The 13,907-nt window shown below is 36.4% G+C and overlaps 1 protein-coding gene across 5 annotated transcripts in view; it reads left to right on the top strand.

Annotated features, from left to right (window-relative positions):
* LOC584717 (TBC1 domain family member 1) overlaps positions 1-13,907 on the top strand; it is a 105,319-nt gene that overhangs the window by 24,678 nt on the left and 66,734 nt on the right. For 3 of the 5 annotated variants that reach the window (XM_030981048.1, XM_030981049.1, XM_030981050.1), the window contains one exon: positions 11,079-11,177. In XM_030981048.1, coding sequence (XP_030836908.1) covers positions 11,079-11,177 — 99 coding nt within the window. Of the gene's footprint in view, positions 1-7,241; positions 8,207-10,459; positions 10,479-11,078; positions 11,178-13,907 lie in introns of those variants that run through there. The other 2 variants (XM_030981051.1, XM_030981052.1) reach the window with 2 other exon arrangements.

The raw sequence follows: 13,907 nt of genomic DNA, 5'->3' as shown, positions 1-13,907 counted from the left end.
AATACATGTACATGTAGGTTGGTCAGAAGACGCTGAACAATAATACAGCATTTCAAATAGGGTTTTTGATTTTAGTCCAATGTTGAACAATGCATGCAGGCTCTGAAAGCTTTTTCATTCTTAGGATGAATGTTAAACTCTTGACAGAAATGCCACTTTTCAGGATATTGCCATTTGGTATTCCAGCTCTATGAATTATTCATTTCTTAGCTTTTCTCCTTCAGTAGGCCTATATTCGTTTTACACTTGATGTAAACTAACAAGAATATCAACATTGAGCCAGGCCAGTACATGAAGGAACTTATACCAAAAAGAGCCCCTGAAAGAGGCGAAAAATAAAGATTATTGGGGCGCTTTAAAAAAGGAAATGGTCCAAATCGCCCCCGTTACAATTGCTACATGATTCTCTCCTAGCTTCACTGCTACGGCAGGCGGCATGCAGAGTGGAGATTGATAGCGTGCGGGCAAGCACAGACTGTGCACTGCACTGGATATGTATTGGGATAGATATTTAAACCACTCTCACACTGTCTCAAAGTTAGACTTGGTTGTGAAAACTTACTTTGAAAAGCAATTATCAAATTCAGTATACATGGCCAGAACAATCACAATCCAAGCTTTGATTTCACACCTCTATTCCTGAAAAATATATAAAAATTGTGGCAATCATGATGGAAATAGATCACAATTTCAGAGTTTGGCACACACTTACAATGCATGAAGTCTAACCGTTAGCGGTATGGACCTCATACCAGCAGATGTGCTGAGAAGTAGGCACTTTGTACAGTGGTATTTTGATATGTTGAAAATCAATAAAGGTCATCTGAACAGTTGAAATAGAAAAAAGTAGCCCTGATAATTTTCCTGCTTAATGTGTGGATGTCTTGTGCCAGTCCAATTGTCTTAATTTAGCCACCAGAGGATACACAGCAAACTCGAAAACGAACTGTTGGAGTAGCTAGACATCCTTGAAATTGAGTCGTAAACCATCACTTCTTGACATATTAACGAACATTCATTTCATGTCATCCAAAATGTCCATAAAGAGCTCCAGTGAGCAAACAAGATAATTTTAATGTCCTTTTTAGGATTAGGATCTAAGTTGTTGTAGAAAATCCTTTTTAAAAACAATATACTCACAATTGTGAACACATCAAAGACTGTTTTAACGTAGAGTAGGAATAATATTAACATACAAGATGGAAATATTTTATATTATTACCTATACAAGGCATTTTAGCTGCAAAATAAAAAGCCATATTCTGCTAGCTACTCCGAATACGAAACCAGAGCGGGCAACATTTCCCATATTGCCCTCTTTAATAATAATATTAATACATTAGATTTATAAGGCGCCAAATCTACTTGACACAGTCAAATGCTCAAGGCTCAGCTTGTGTAAAAGATGAAATACATGATAAATATATAAGTGCGATAGGAGAGGTACAGGAAAGTGCAATAGGAAAGGTACAGTGCGCTTTTATTACAGTGCATATGCGCAGTATTGTGTAGGCGTTAAAGTGTAACAAATGCGCGGTAACAATTTACGTCACAATTACATACCTGCCTGAATAACCTGACATCAGAAGGACCGGCAAACAGACGTGTGTAAAAATCATGCTTGATACCAAAGTTGTATATCATTTGTAAAAAAATGCCTTGTATACATGTACATGTACAGTAGGTAATAATAATTATATTGACAGGGCTTCTTTTGGGGTACATCAGAAATATTGACCGCGCTTAGACCTTATTGCGGCTATTGCCCTCGTCTTCGACTCTGGGCAATAAGATCTTAGCTTGGTCAATATTTCTGATGTACCCCTCAAGCCCAGCCAATATAATATAATAATTATCTATATACACGTAAGGCTTCCAAGTGGTACAATAAATCAGTGTATTCAATATTTTTAGCACAGTAACAGGATGGCAGATCAATATTGTTTTTCGTATTGCTCTGTCATCCGCGAACTTCAACTGTTGATGCAATATTGCTTGATTATCGAAAATCTACAATACTTTCGCTGGTACCCGGTCACCCTTCCCGATGTGCAAAACAGCGATGTCAATTCTTTTGGGGATAACAAGGGAAATAATGGGATTAAACTATATAAAGCAATTGATAAATAGTGAGGACATGACGTCATAAACTGATAACAAAATTGGCAATTTGTGTACAGTGATTTCTATTGTTCCATAGTTTTACATAGTTTTTCAAAAATTCATAACTTTCTTATTAGTTATCCGATTTTGCTCAAACTTTTTTTGATCAGTTTGTCTTATTTTTCTGCTTCTATTGTAAGTCAGTTATTTTTGAAGTGGACTTGTACTTTAAAAGGTGGTATCTGGCCTCATTTTAAAACATCAAGACCAGCTTTGATTTGTGCTGTTGTTGTTGTTCTTGTTGACTGCTGTTATTGGCCCCTCTGATTTTCTTATGTTTGAGACTTTTTGGATGTGGTCTCCTTAAAAAAACAGAAATCTAAAAAAATATTACATGTACACCTGTAGGTGTCAGAGTTGCTTACTGACCTGGTATCATATTTTGATTTGTCTTTTTTGTTGTTGTCAAAGCCTTTCCATATTCCTCTGTTCCCATATTTACACTATAAATTAAAGATATAGGTTGCGTCTGGTCTAGACTAGATATGAAGTAACTACCGTAATTACATTGTATAAACTGTCTCGTGTATTAACCGCACCCCTCTTTTTCGCCCTAAATTTTTTTTTTTTAAATGCTGACTCTGTCGGCAGCAAGCCAGGTCCGTGTTAAAAAACCCACACGGGAAGGCCTTTCATTTAACTGTGAGGTACAGCTGAATGTGTAAGATCATTAATGTAAATTAAAAAAAACAGTAGAGGACCTAGGATAGAACCTTGTGGTACGCCGTGTAATAGAAGAGAAATTGGAGGAATTATTATTATAAACTACATATTGAGATCTATCAGAAAGATTACTTCCAAACCAAGATGACAGACAAATCTGAGTGTTGTTCTAGTTTCTGAGTGGTGATTTAACACACCAATTACTGAGCTGGGAGACATTGACAGGCATAGCGCCAGGTGGAGGGGAATAAATAAAAACTTTTAAAAAATAATTAAAAATTGGTGTACCGCGTATAAACCGCACTCCCGACTTTGAATTTTTTTCTGCGGCAAAAAGGTGCGGTTTATACACCATTTATTACGGTAGTGTGAATGGTTAAAGGGAAATCTAACCCAAATATACAACTACTCTACATGTAAAAGAAAGCAGAACAATCAGAGAACCATTAAATCTGACTAAATATAAGAAAGCTATAATTTTTTGAAAGTTGTAATCACTATACGTGTGGGCACTTCAAATTGGCTGAAGCGGTAATGTCAATGTAATGTAGTGCCAGACTACTTTCTCATCTGTTCCAACATATAGAATGACTCAAATTTAAATTTTTCAAAAATTAATTGCTCAGGAGGGTCTTTTTATTTTAGAGGACATATAATGATATTCTATCTATAATATATTTTGAGTAGTGCCCCATGGGAGAAGGAACTTACAAGAAAAACTGTTATTAATGATACTTTCATACACGGCAAATGTTATCCACGCCCTACGTCACAATCCAATTGCCAAACTACCAATTTGAGATTCGCATAGGCTTAGTGATCTCATATTTCAAACATTCATAACTTCCTTACTATTGGTCCGATTCATTTCAAACTTTTGCCATTCTGTTTATGTTATTTTATGCTTTTGCACAAACCAAGTAATTGCAAGGGTTGATTTGCCCTTTAAACAAGTTTGGGCACCTTAATGGGAAATTTATATTACAAATATAAAGAAAACAATAGGTGGATAGTGAGGCAATGACGTCACAGACTCATAAATGAGTTGCCAATTTGTCTAGTGATTTTCAAAGTTTTCATGTCATTAACAATGTATAACTTTCTTATCAACTATTCGATTTTGCTCAAACTTTTTTGTTGGGTTTGTCTGATTGCTTCTATTGAAAGTAATTTATTTTTTGAGTGGACTTGCCCTTTAACCCTTTCAATCCTCCTGAATAAGGCCTTAAAAAAAGTTGTATCGCTCTTTGCGACCGACCCCAAAATCTTGAAATCTACGGTCGGCTTTAACAAAAAAAAAAATCTTTTTAATGTTTTTGTTATAGAAAAAAAATGTATGAAAGCATTCAAAACTGAGAAATATCAGCCCAAAGAGGAAGTAAAAAAAAAGAAGAAGAAGATTTCCAACCGACCAACCCATGTTTTGTGTTTTGGCACTTAAATGGCAATACAAGATCTTTTTTGTTTAGGCCTAATGGAGACATGTAGAGATATGTTTTAAAGGGATCCGGTAACTTTGTCTCAGATCACAGGGGGGGGGGGGGGGCGGCCGCCCTCCCTATCATTTTGAGAAGGGAAAGAGGAAGGTAAAGAGAAAAAGGAAAAGGAAAAGGAAAGGAAAAGAAGGAGAAGAAAGGAAAAGAAGGAGAATAAAAGAAAAGGAGAAAGGCAAGGAGAAAGATAACTATAACATGTAAAATATGACGTGAGGGAGGGTGGGTGAGAGGGGAAAAAATAGAGATAGAATAAAAAAGAAAAAGAGAGAAAAAGCAAGCCAAATCAGGCGATCAGATTTAGACGCGTCAACATTACATTCTCATTACCGGAATTCAAACATTAGTTTACGATGAAAAACCTTTCGCCAACTGAAAGAAATCAAATTAATGCCTTGTATCTCTAAACCTTATGGCTGATTGTTCAATGGAAATGACAAATTCATCTATACCGAGTCACTAATACCGACCCTTCTGAAAAATATTGTGACACCCCCCCCCCCCACCCCTGCCTTCTTGTTCCTTTAAGGCCTAGTTGAACTTAAATCGAGTCATTTATGCATCAATTTAAACAAAAATCTTCAACTTCTGAGGGGGGCACAGAAGTGTGCCCCCCTCAGACACCCCCTGCGTTCTTGTTCCTGTTAGTTGAACTTAAGACTTGTTTTCTTTTAAATCTGGCAAAAATTATGCACCAAATCGAGCCATTTATGCATCAATTTAATAAAAATCTTCAATTCTGAGGGGGGCACATTCCCCCTCAGACACCACCTGCGTTCTTGTTCTTGTTCCTGTTTGTTGAACTCAAGACTGTTTTTTTTTTTAATCTGGCAAAAATTATGCACCAAATCGAGCCATTTATGCATCAATTTAAAAAAATCTTCAAATCTGAGGGGGGCACATCCCCCTCAGACACCCCCTGCGTTCTTGTTCTTGTTAGTTGAACTTAAGACTGTTTTCTTTTTAATTTGGCAAAAATTATGCACCAAAGCAGGCCATTTATGCATCTATTAAAAAAAAAACCTTCAACTTCTCAGGGGGGCACATCCCCCTCAAACATCCCCCTGCTTGGTGCGCCCATCCGCCCCCTAACAAAATAACCTGGCACCCCCCATGTCAGATCCTTAAACAAAATACTTGATTTAGCTCATGCTGCAAACATAATCATAAACCTTTAGGTCATTCAGGAATCCCATGACTTTTACAAGTCTATCGCCCGCTGATTATCGAGATATTTATGATTGAAAATCGAAACCAAATTTTGCGTTTTCCTAACGATTTCGTAACACTACAGTCTATTGAGGAAAACCGGTCACTCAAATATTTTTTTACTTTTTTGAGGCACTTCATGATCATTTTGAAGCGCAATTTTTGTAGGGCTTCAATATTACACCATATCACAGACACTTATAACACGTAGGGCCATGCATCTCAGATTTAACATTGTTAAACAATGCCTTTAAGAAAACCATGTCAGATATAATGGCATAAATGATGATCTCTCTCTTGTAATGATACATAATTTTTTTTTGATAGCCGCCTGACAACACAATGGATCAGTTTCCATTTTTCTATGATTAAGTGGATATCGAGAAGGAAGGTACCAGTATCTTATCGTCTTTTTATATTAATATATAGAGGTCATTGGGCATTATATCCCAATAGAGAATATATGAAAATGTGGGAGTCCATGTATGGCAAATTGGAATCATATTCTGTTCAGGATCATTCTTGTGGAATGGAAAGTAACTGTCAGTGATTATTGGAAGACGAAAGTTGGAATCTGGATTTTTGATTGCTTGAGATCAACTTGTATTTGATGATTGGTGTTATCATGAAAGTGTATACACCTGTGTGTACAGGAAAGGGCCTTCCAATATGCCTGTAAGGAGATCTGGTATTACTTTCTTTTCTTTTTCTGGTGGAGGAAGTATTCAATGTTCTAATCGCGTCATAACTGTTTCAAGGAAGCTATTCTTGTGTTGTTACCAGTACATTTTATGTATGAACATATACACATACATGTATACCATACATGTATGTATATGAAATCATTTTAAACATTGTTTACTGGGGTCTTTTTTAGCTTTTCCTTGATGTTTTTTAATAAAGATTTATGTATTTTATGGTTTTTTGACAGAGCTCTGTAATTTTTTTCCCTTCAGGATTCCGTCTTGCTCCTTATTTTTTATATTTCTTTTGTTTTTGTTTTCAGTGCATGAAATAGAAGAAAGATTTTTGCTTTCTACTCAAGCACAACAAAATGTTTAAGCATTTTTGGAACACTTTCAATTTAATATTTGTTTTCTTTTTTTCCCCAGGTTTTTTCAGCTAATTTGTTGTGCGAGGGAGAACTGATTTCTTTTCCCAAACATCATGCCCTCGGGGCAATAGCACAATTTTAACCTTCCCGAGACCGTATAAAAACAACTATTTCTCTCAAAGCAGTCATTAATACTATACTATAGCCCCTTTCTTCTTTTTCTGCTTTAGTGTCCTCCAATGATGGTACTTTCGCTTTCTATTCTGAATAAGCCTGAGTCGGTATGGTCAGTCACACCGAATCCTGACCGTCGCCATCGGGTCCCGGTTTCGTTTTTTAGAAACCGACGTCCGTCTGGAGTCGGTTTATAAAAAACCAGAGATGACTCAGGCCTAATTCTGAATGGGACTGAAAGTTGTCTTGAGTCAGGCAGTTTTTTTTTGTAACAAAAATACTGCCTATCGTGGGATTTTAGTGGTATTGTCATTTTAAAAGGTCAGTACTTAAACCTTGCCTCTGAAAGTTGCCAATTTAAGGAGCCATAGATTTCACATAATAGAGTTCTGTAAAACTCTTTGAATCTGATCAGGTGCAAATGATTTGCTTTTAAGGAGAGGGCACAATATTCATCTACTCAGAGATAGAAGATTTAAGAACATTATCTTGTATTATCTAAGGGTGCTTTTATCACCCCTTTTCTGGCCTAGAATCAGCGTTTCAAAAGTGTTTGAGGCAAATTTGCATGGTGATAAACGCAAGCCTGTTTTCAAAAGTCTTTAGATATATGGGTATATTGAAACGCAAAAAAGTGTGTATTGAATGTGAGAATGAGCCAGAATCACGTTTCTGAGAGATGATAAACGCAAAGCTGTTTTGAAACACATATACAAACTCGGACCTTCCCAGGATAATTCTGAGAAATAGCGTGCGCAGAATGTGTGTCATGTTGTTGTATATACATGCATGCTTGCGTACTCGTCAAACGTTCATTGTTCATTGTTTACTAGCCAGACTTTTTAAACTTGAAATTTTTAATGTGATAATTACATGAGATAAGTACACTAGTAGTTAGATCAAAAATAAAAAAGTGAGCGCCCTAGTTGACCTCCAAGCAACTCTCTGCTTTCTGGGTCAAATGGTGCAAAGCAGTTGCGCAGAGACAAGGCCTTTATTTTGAATCTTGACGAGTTGATAAATGCGACATCCCGCAAATCATGTTGTATAGTGGGGTTCGATATGTATGTATAGAAATCCTGTTTTTGAGTGGCAAAACATGAAAAACGCACCCTAAAACTGAGGTGTAGTCTTTTGAGCTCTAAACAGACAACATGGTGTTGAAAGGAAGGTAGACTAGTGCGTTGACTGGTAGCCTATCAGTATGAGGGGAAATGTTCTAATTAACACATTACCACACAAGCTAAAATAAAGGGTGATGCATCAAGACACTCCTGACAGAGAATCATGTTAGTTCCCTCACAGTGGCTGAATGAGATCACGTTTTATGGCTTGTAGGTAGGGGATGTATAGCGATGGGTTAAAGTGCTTGTGGACTTTAGTGGTCATCATGAGGCTGTAAAGTGGGCTTAAACTTGGACTTTATGGAGAGGAGATAAACTGAATGGAGGTATAAATTGTAGCTGCGTATTGTGTAATTACTAAAGTAGATCGATGTGATACTCTATTAATAGATGTATGGTTTTTCTTTTGCTTTGTTCCATTTACATTTTATAGCTATAGCAGTTTGTAATTAGTTGATGCAGAGATTTGTTTTGAAAATGGTATGAATGTGAGGGTACTTTGTAATTTTTTAAAAATATTTTGATACTGTTGGCACTTTTTATTATATAGCCAGTTAATGGTTAATTAAATGCTATTTGAGAAACTGATGTTATTATTATTCATATTTCTAAATAATGAATTTTCGTGGGCTCTCATACTTACAAAAGTTCACATTAATTAATTTTCAGAATTATGAACCTTCGCATTATTCACTAATCAGAAAAAAAAACTTATGATCAATGAACCTTTAGATTAAAGACAGAACTAAGAGAAAACAAAATCCTTATTTAAAGGTACTATATCCCTTTTGCAGCCAACCTCAAATTCTGTATAACTTTGCCGGAATTATGAATATGTCGTGTATGTCCTATCTGTGAAATTTAAATGTTAGCAGTGTCCTAATATTCAAATTATGCAAGGAAACATGTTTACTTGCTAGACTTCACTGTCAGACACTATTGAGTGACTGACTGGCTTTTTTTCTTCTTTGATAATAACATACATGTACATAAAATGAGCTGTAAAGGGTACATAAGCATTTGTCTACATCAATAACCCATTTCTTGTGATGGCCAAAATTAAACTGATTGAATCTTTGCGCAGCATAAAACGTATGACCATTCAGTACAAGGGTCTGAAAATCAAGACTATTACTTATTGGCTCTATAGAGAAATCGATTTGACAACTAATAGTCGTTATTTTCCCACTTGAAGACATTTTCAAGCCCCAACTTTTTTAGGGAAGTTCTAAATTAGTATTATCTTTCAAATGCCGTTGGAATTTAACCTTTTCATTTTTTTTGACCTGCAAATGGGACATAGTACCTTAAAGGATCATTTTCCATTACTTTCTTAATAGGTAGTGAAGATTTTGGAGTCCATTTCCACTACCGAAAGAGGTAGAATATAAAGATATAGTATGTAGGCCTATTGCTTAATAATACATATTAAAAGTGGACACTGTAAATGGTTGGATGAATGGGACTTGCTATTGGGACTTGCAGGACCATCTCTGAGTAGCGATAGTACGTATCCAAATAATACATAGGTGTGAGTGCGTTATGGCAATGCCTCGCACAAGGGCATTCGCAATGGTGCAATAAAATGCATGAGGCCCAGCCAAGTGCATTTTGTGCCATTGTGAATACCTGAATAGCGCAGCATACTCCCCATAACGTCACAAATGAAAACCTGTGTATTATTTGTTTAATAAAATGGGTCTACTTACTCTACTATCAAATCTTAGCAAGGCGATAACACTGTAACCCTGCAACTTTCATAACAAATTATGTGTGCACTAAGGCTGCGACGAGTACCCGGATACATGAATACTCGCACGTTTGAGAACTACGGCTGCCATATTTTGTTTTTTCCCTTTTTTTTTTGGTAAGTGTCGTTTTATGTCCCTCCACCTGGCACTGTGCAGGCCGACGCTCACCCATGCCCGGAAAGAGCACTAGCATGATACCGTGAGTACGAATATTTCCCAGCTCAGTCATACACAGGGTGTCACTGTCAACTCACCACTCAGAAACTAGGACCAAACTAGCTACCAATGTCCAGATTTCTGTTTAGACTCCAAGGAAAATTTGTCTGTCATCTTTAGTTTTAAAAACAACATTGTTACTATTATTTGTGAGAAGTTCATGTGCACAAATCGGCGCCTTCAATTGCAACTCAGTAAAACAGCGTGGGTTTTCGTAGCTGGACTATAGGGTGCTTCGTCGGTGGAACGTTGTGTTAACTTAATCATGGCAAGTTGGTCCGAGTAAGAGCATGTGGACAACTAATGGAGTATATACATGAGGTATTTACTGCTGCAGGGATTAATTTACACCGACTAACAAACCCTGTCTGAACATGGCTAATGTGTAGGTGTGCAGGAAAGAGTCACAGATATTTTATTTTTAAACAGTAGCACAGCATGTCTGCTCATTTCCTATATGAGAAATCAAGGCTGAAATGAGGGGAAGATTTAAGGGAGGCAGCCTACTCAGGAAACTAGTAATAATCACACGAATGTTGTTAAGGCTAGGCATGAGTAACATAAGCATTTCAGATGCATTGCGGGACCTGCAGGTAGTGTACTGTGGATCATACATGTAGCTGGATATTTGGTAGGATTTTAATGAACTATTGTGAGATTTTATAAAGAGGATTTAAATTATACTGTAAAGTTTTGTGATTTTTTGTTCAATATTTGCATGTTTCAGTAATTGATTTCAGTGAGGTTAAAATTGAAACTTTTTCTCATCAATTTGAAAAGTGTGTCTCTGTGTTGGAAGTAGATAATTTGATATTTCAAGTAATTATGACTTTGTCTGCTAAAAAGATTTTTACCTATTTTCATGTTATTTTCATTTTACTTAGTAATGGTAAATGTAAGTGGGAACTTAAGTAAATTCTATTGTCATGATTAAAAGAAGGGTCGGGATTCGTATTTAATGTCTGTTTTCTTTGTCTATATCTTGTATTGATTTTTCATGTTTCACAGCCCTTAAGATAGAGGAAATATGAAATCTGAGAGAGAATAACCTGCATTTACAAAAGGTTGTCTGCAAAGTGACAAAATAGTAATTTCCTGGTCTTCACCATTATCTTGGCAAAGATTTCTCTTCAATGAAAACAGTAATTTATTTTTGCTTTTTGTTTTCTTTTTCTCTTCTCCTGCTTCTTTTTCCCTCTGATTCTCCCATTATTTATTGGGATTCCTGCAGGGCATAAAGCAACCAGAGTACTTTGGATTTATCTGTCGAGAGAAGTCGTCAAGCGTCAACTACATGTGCTACGTTTTCAAGTGCCAGAGTGAATCGGTGGTAAGTTTCTTTTTTTTCTTCACGTGTTCAGATGATGAACAATTCAGAGCGGATTGGGTAATTAACTTTGCCTCTGATTATAAAAAAAAATCCTGGATTTAGCTCGTGCTGCAATCATAATTACAAACCTTTAGGTCATATATGTATCCCATGACTTTTACAAGCCAATCGCCTGTCTGATTATCAAGATATTTATGATTGGAATTAGAAATCTCAGAATTCGTTTTCCTAACGTTTGTCATAACCTGCGTAGCGTTTAAAGTTCACCTACAACCCAATGAAACGTGTATTAAATTTACCACATGTTTCAATAGGATGTCGGTCAACTTGTAGTTATGACTGTTTCGTAAAGCGATGCCCTGCTTTTGTTATATAATTCACCATTATGGATACTGTACTAAATGTGACCTTCCAAAAAAAATGATTTTGTATCTATTATGAAGAAGAGCTAAAAAATGGATCTCGTCATTAAAATAATTCATAAGTCTCAAAACTGATTTTGCAAGATAGTAATGTTCTTTGCTCACTGCTCAGCCGATGTTTGTATGTATGATATGTATATGAAGTCAAGCTTGTGTAACTTGGCATTTGTACATCCATCTTGAAAGGTTACATCACGACCTAGATGTTATCATTGCATGGTCACGTGACACCTATCAAGATGATGGATAGCATCACCATCGTTATCTGGTTACAGATCAATGGTATCATGAGATGGTTGGAAAGCCTTGCCCATGTGATGATATACAACCTTTTGCAAGATGAGGGAGGGGTGGATGGGAGGAATAGAGGAGGGGATGGAGAGGGAGGGAGGGAGGGAAGGAGAGGGAGGGAAAGAAAGAAAGAAAGAATAAGGGATACCAAATATTTCCAATCATGATGATCGATAGCATCACCACTATTATTTTATTAATTACTGTTGTTGTTGTTATTATTTATTTGGAAAAGACCAAATCAAGAAACAGTGTATGCAAAACACGAAAACAACTTGAAGACTTGAAGTGAGTCACATGAATGCTGGGAAAAGACGTAGATTTACTAAATAACTATAACCCCAAAATCTTCTTTTCCAATCCATGTGACTTCACATAAATAAATAGCACAGAATAGCAGGATGAACAATTAATGAATTGCAGAGAAAAAGAAGAAGACGCATTTGGAGCTTGGTTGATAGACCATACCTGGGATGATGTATATAGCACCGACGACCCTTCTACAAAATGTGATATATTTGTAGTACTCTTCAAAAAAGTGTTGATCAATACTAATACCAGTAAAAACAATTCCATGCATGTAAATGATAAACCATGGATCAACTGTAATGTTAAATCTCTGATTGAGCAAAGACAGCAAGCTTGGTATGTAAATAACCAGGTCCTTTGGCGTCACTTAAGAAATAAGGTAATATTTGCTATAAGAGCCGCAGAAAGATTTCTATAACAAAAGAGTTTGAAAATTGAAAACTCAGAATCCTGGGAGCTGGTATCGTCAGATTATTTAAAGCTACTTACAAATGCCCCTCAAGACCAAGCACTGATTAACATTCCTGGCCTCGCTACAGATGATCCAAATAACTTTAAAGAAGCTGCTAATCGTATAAATGATCATATTTTGCAGATAGCATCAGACCTACCTAAGCTTAATAAGGGCATGGACTTATTACGGATGGACATTCATCGTTTTCTTAACGAATTCAGTGTGATTGTCTCCGTCAATGTCGTCTCAATAACATTCCATAAATGTTTCTTCACTTTGATCTCATCATGGTCACCGCCAAAAAGCCGGGACAGAATCAAGATAGTGATTTTACACATGTTAATCTACATGCGCAGAAGATAATTACTTGCCTAAATCATGGAAAATCGATGTGCAGTTCTGGCTTATAATCGGAAATTGTTGTTCCATTTACTGTATTTTATTTTGAAAAACGTGTTGATATACTAGATAGAGTTTATAGTTAAATTGGTGGTGATTTAAAATCCTGTTTCCCCCTAATTCCTCATAATATTCCAGAGTTACAACGCACCGGGCTGATACAGATCATGGCCTTCTAATTGTTTTATAAGGTCATAGGTGTGTGCGAAAGTTTGCGAATCAGTAATAATACATTTCATATCACCAAAATCGTCTGCTTTTCAACTTTGCTACTCCCCATTGGGGATGCTTTTATTTAAGACACACTGTTACAGAGCACACCATCCAAACAAAACCCAAGAGAGGGAAACTGCTCCTTTGGCAATGACCGAAAATGCTTACGCAGTCGTTAACAGCTGAATGTTCTCGTTAAGATGCACATAATTAGAAGGCGGCGACTATCATTGGATCAAAGAAAGAATCACGTTGAATGTCCATCCGTAATAAGTCCATGATAAGGGTAAGCTACCTTCTTATTTACCGTAAATCTCTGTGTATAAGAAGGACTTTTTTGCCGCCAAAAAAAACTCAAAGTCAGGTTTTGTTTAAAGTTTCGATATATGCCCCTCTACCTGGCGCTATGCCTGGCAATGTCTCCCAGTTCAGTAATCGGTGTGTTGACTCACCACTCAGAAACAAGAACAACAAAATCAGAAAGTAATCTTTCTGATAGATCTTAATATGTAGTTTATAAAAATAATCCCTCCAATTTTTCTTCTATACACACGGCGTACCACAAGGTTTTATCCTACAATAGGTCCTCTACTGTTTTTTTTATTTACATTAATGATCTTACACATTCAACTGCACCTCACA

This window comes from Strongylocentrotus purpuratus, unplaced genomic scaffold, assembly GCF_000002235.5.
Source record: "Strongylocentrotus purpuratus isolate Spur 01 unplaced genomic scaffold, Spur_5.0 spur5_scaffold_11, whole genome shotgun sequence".
Classification (NCBI taxonomy): domain Eukaryota; kingdom Metazoa; phylum Echinodermata; class Echinoidea; order Camarodonta; family Strongylocentrotidae; genus Strongylocentrotus; species Strongylocentrotus purpuratus.
The sequence above is the reverse complement of the archived record's forward strand: the minus strand, read 5'-3'. Positions and strand labels throughout refer to the sequence as shown.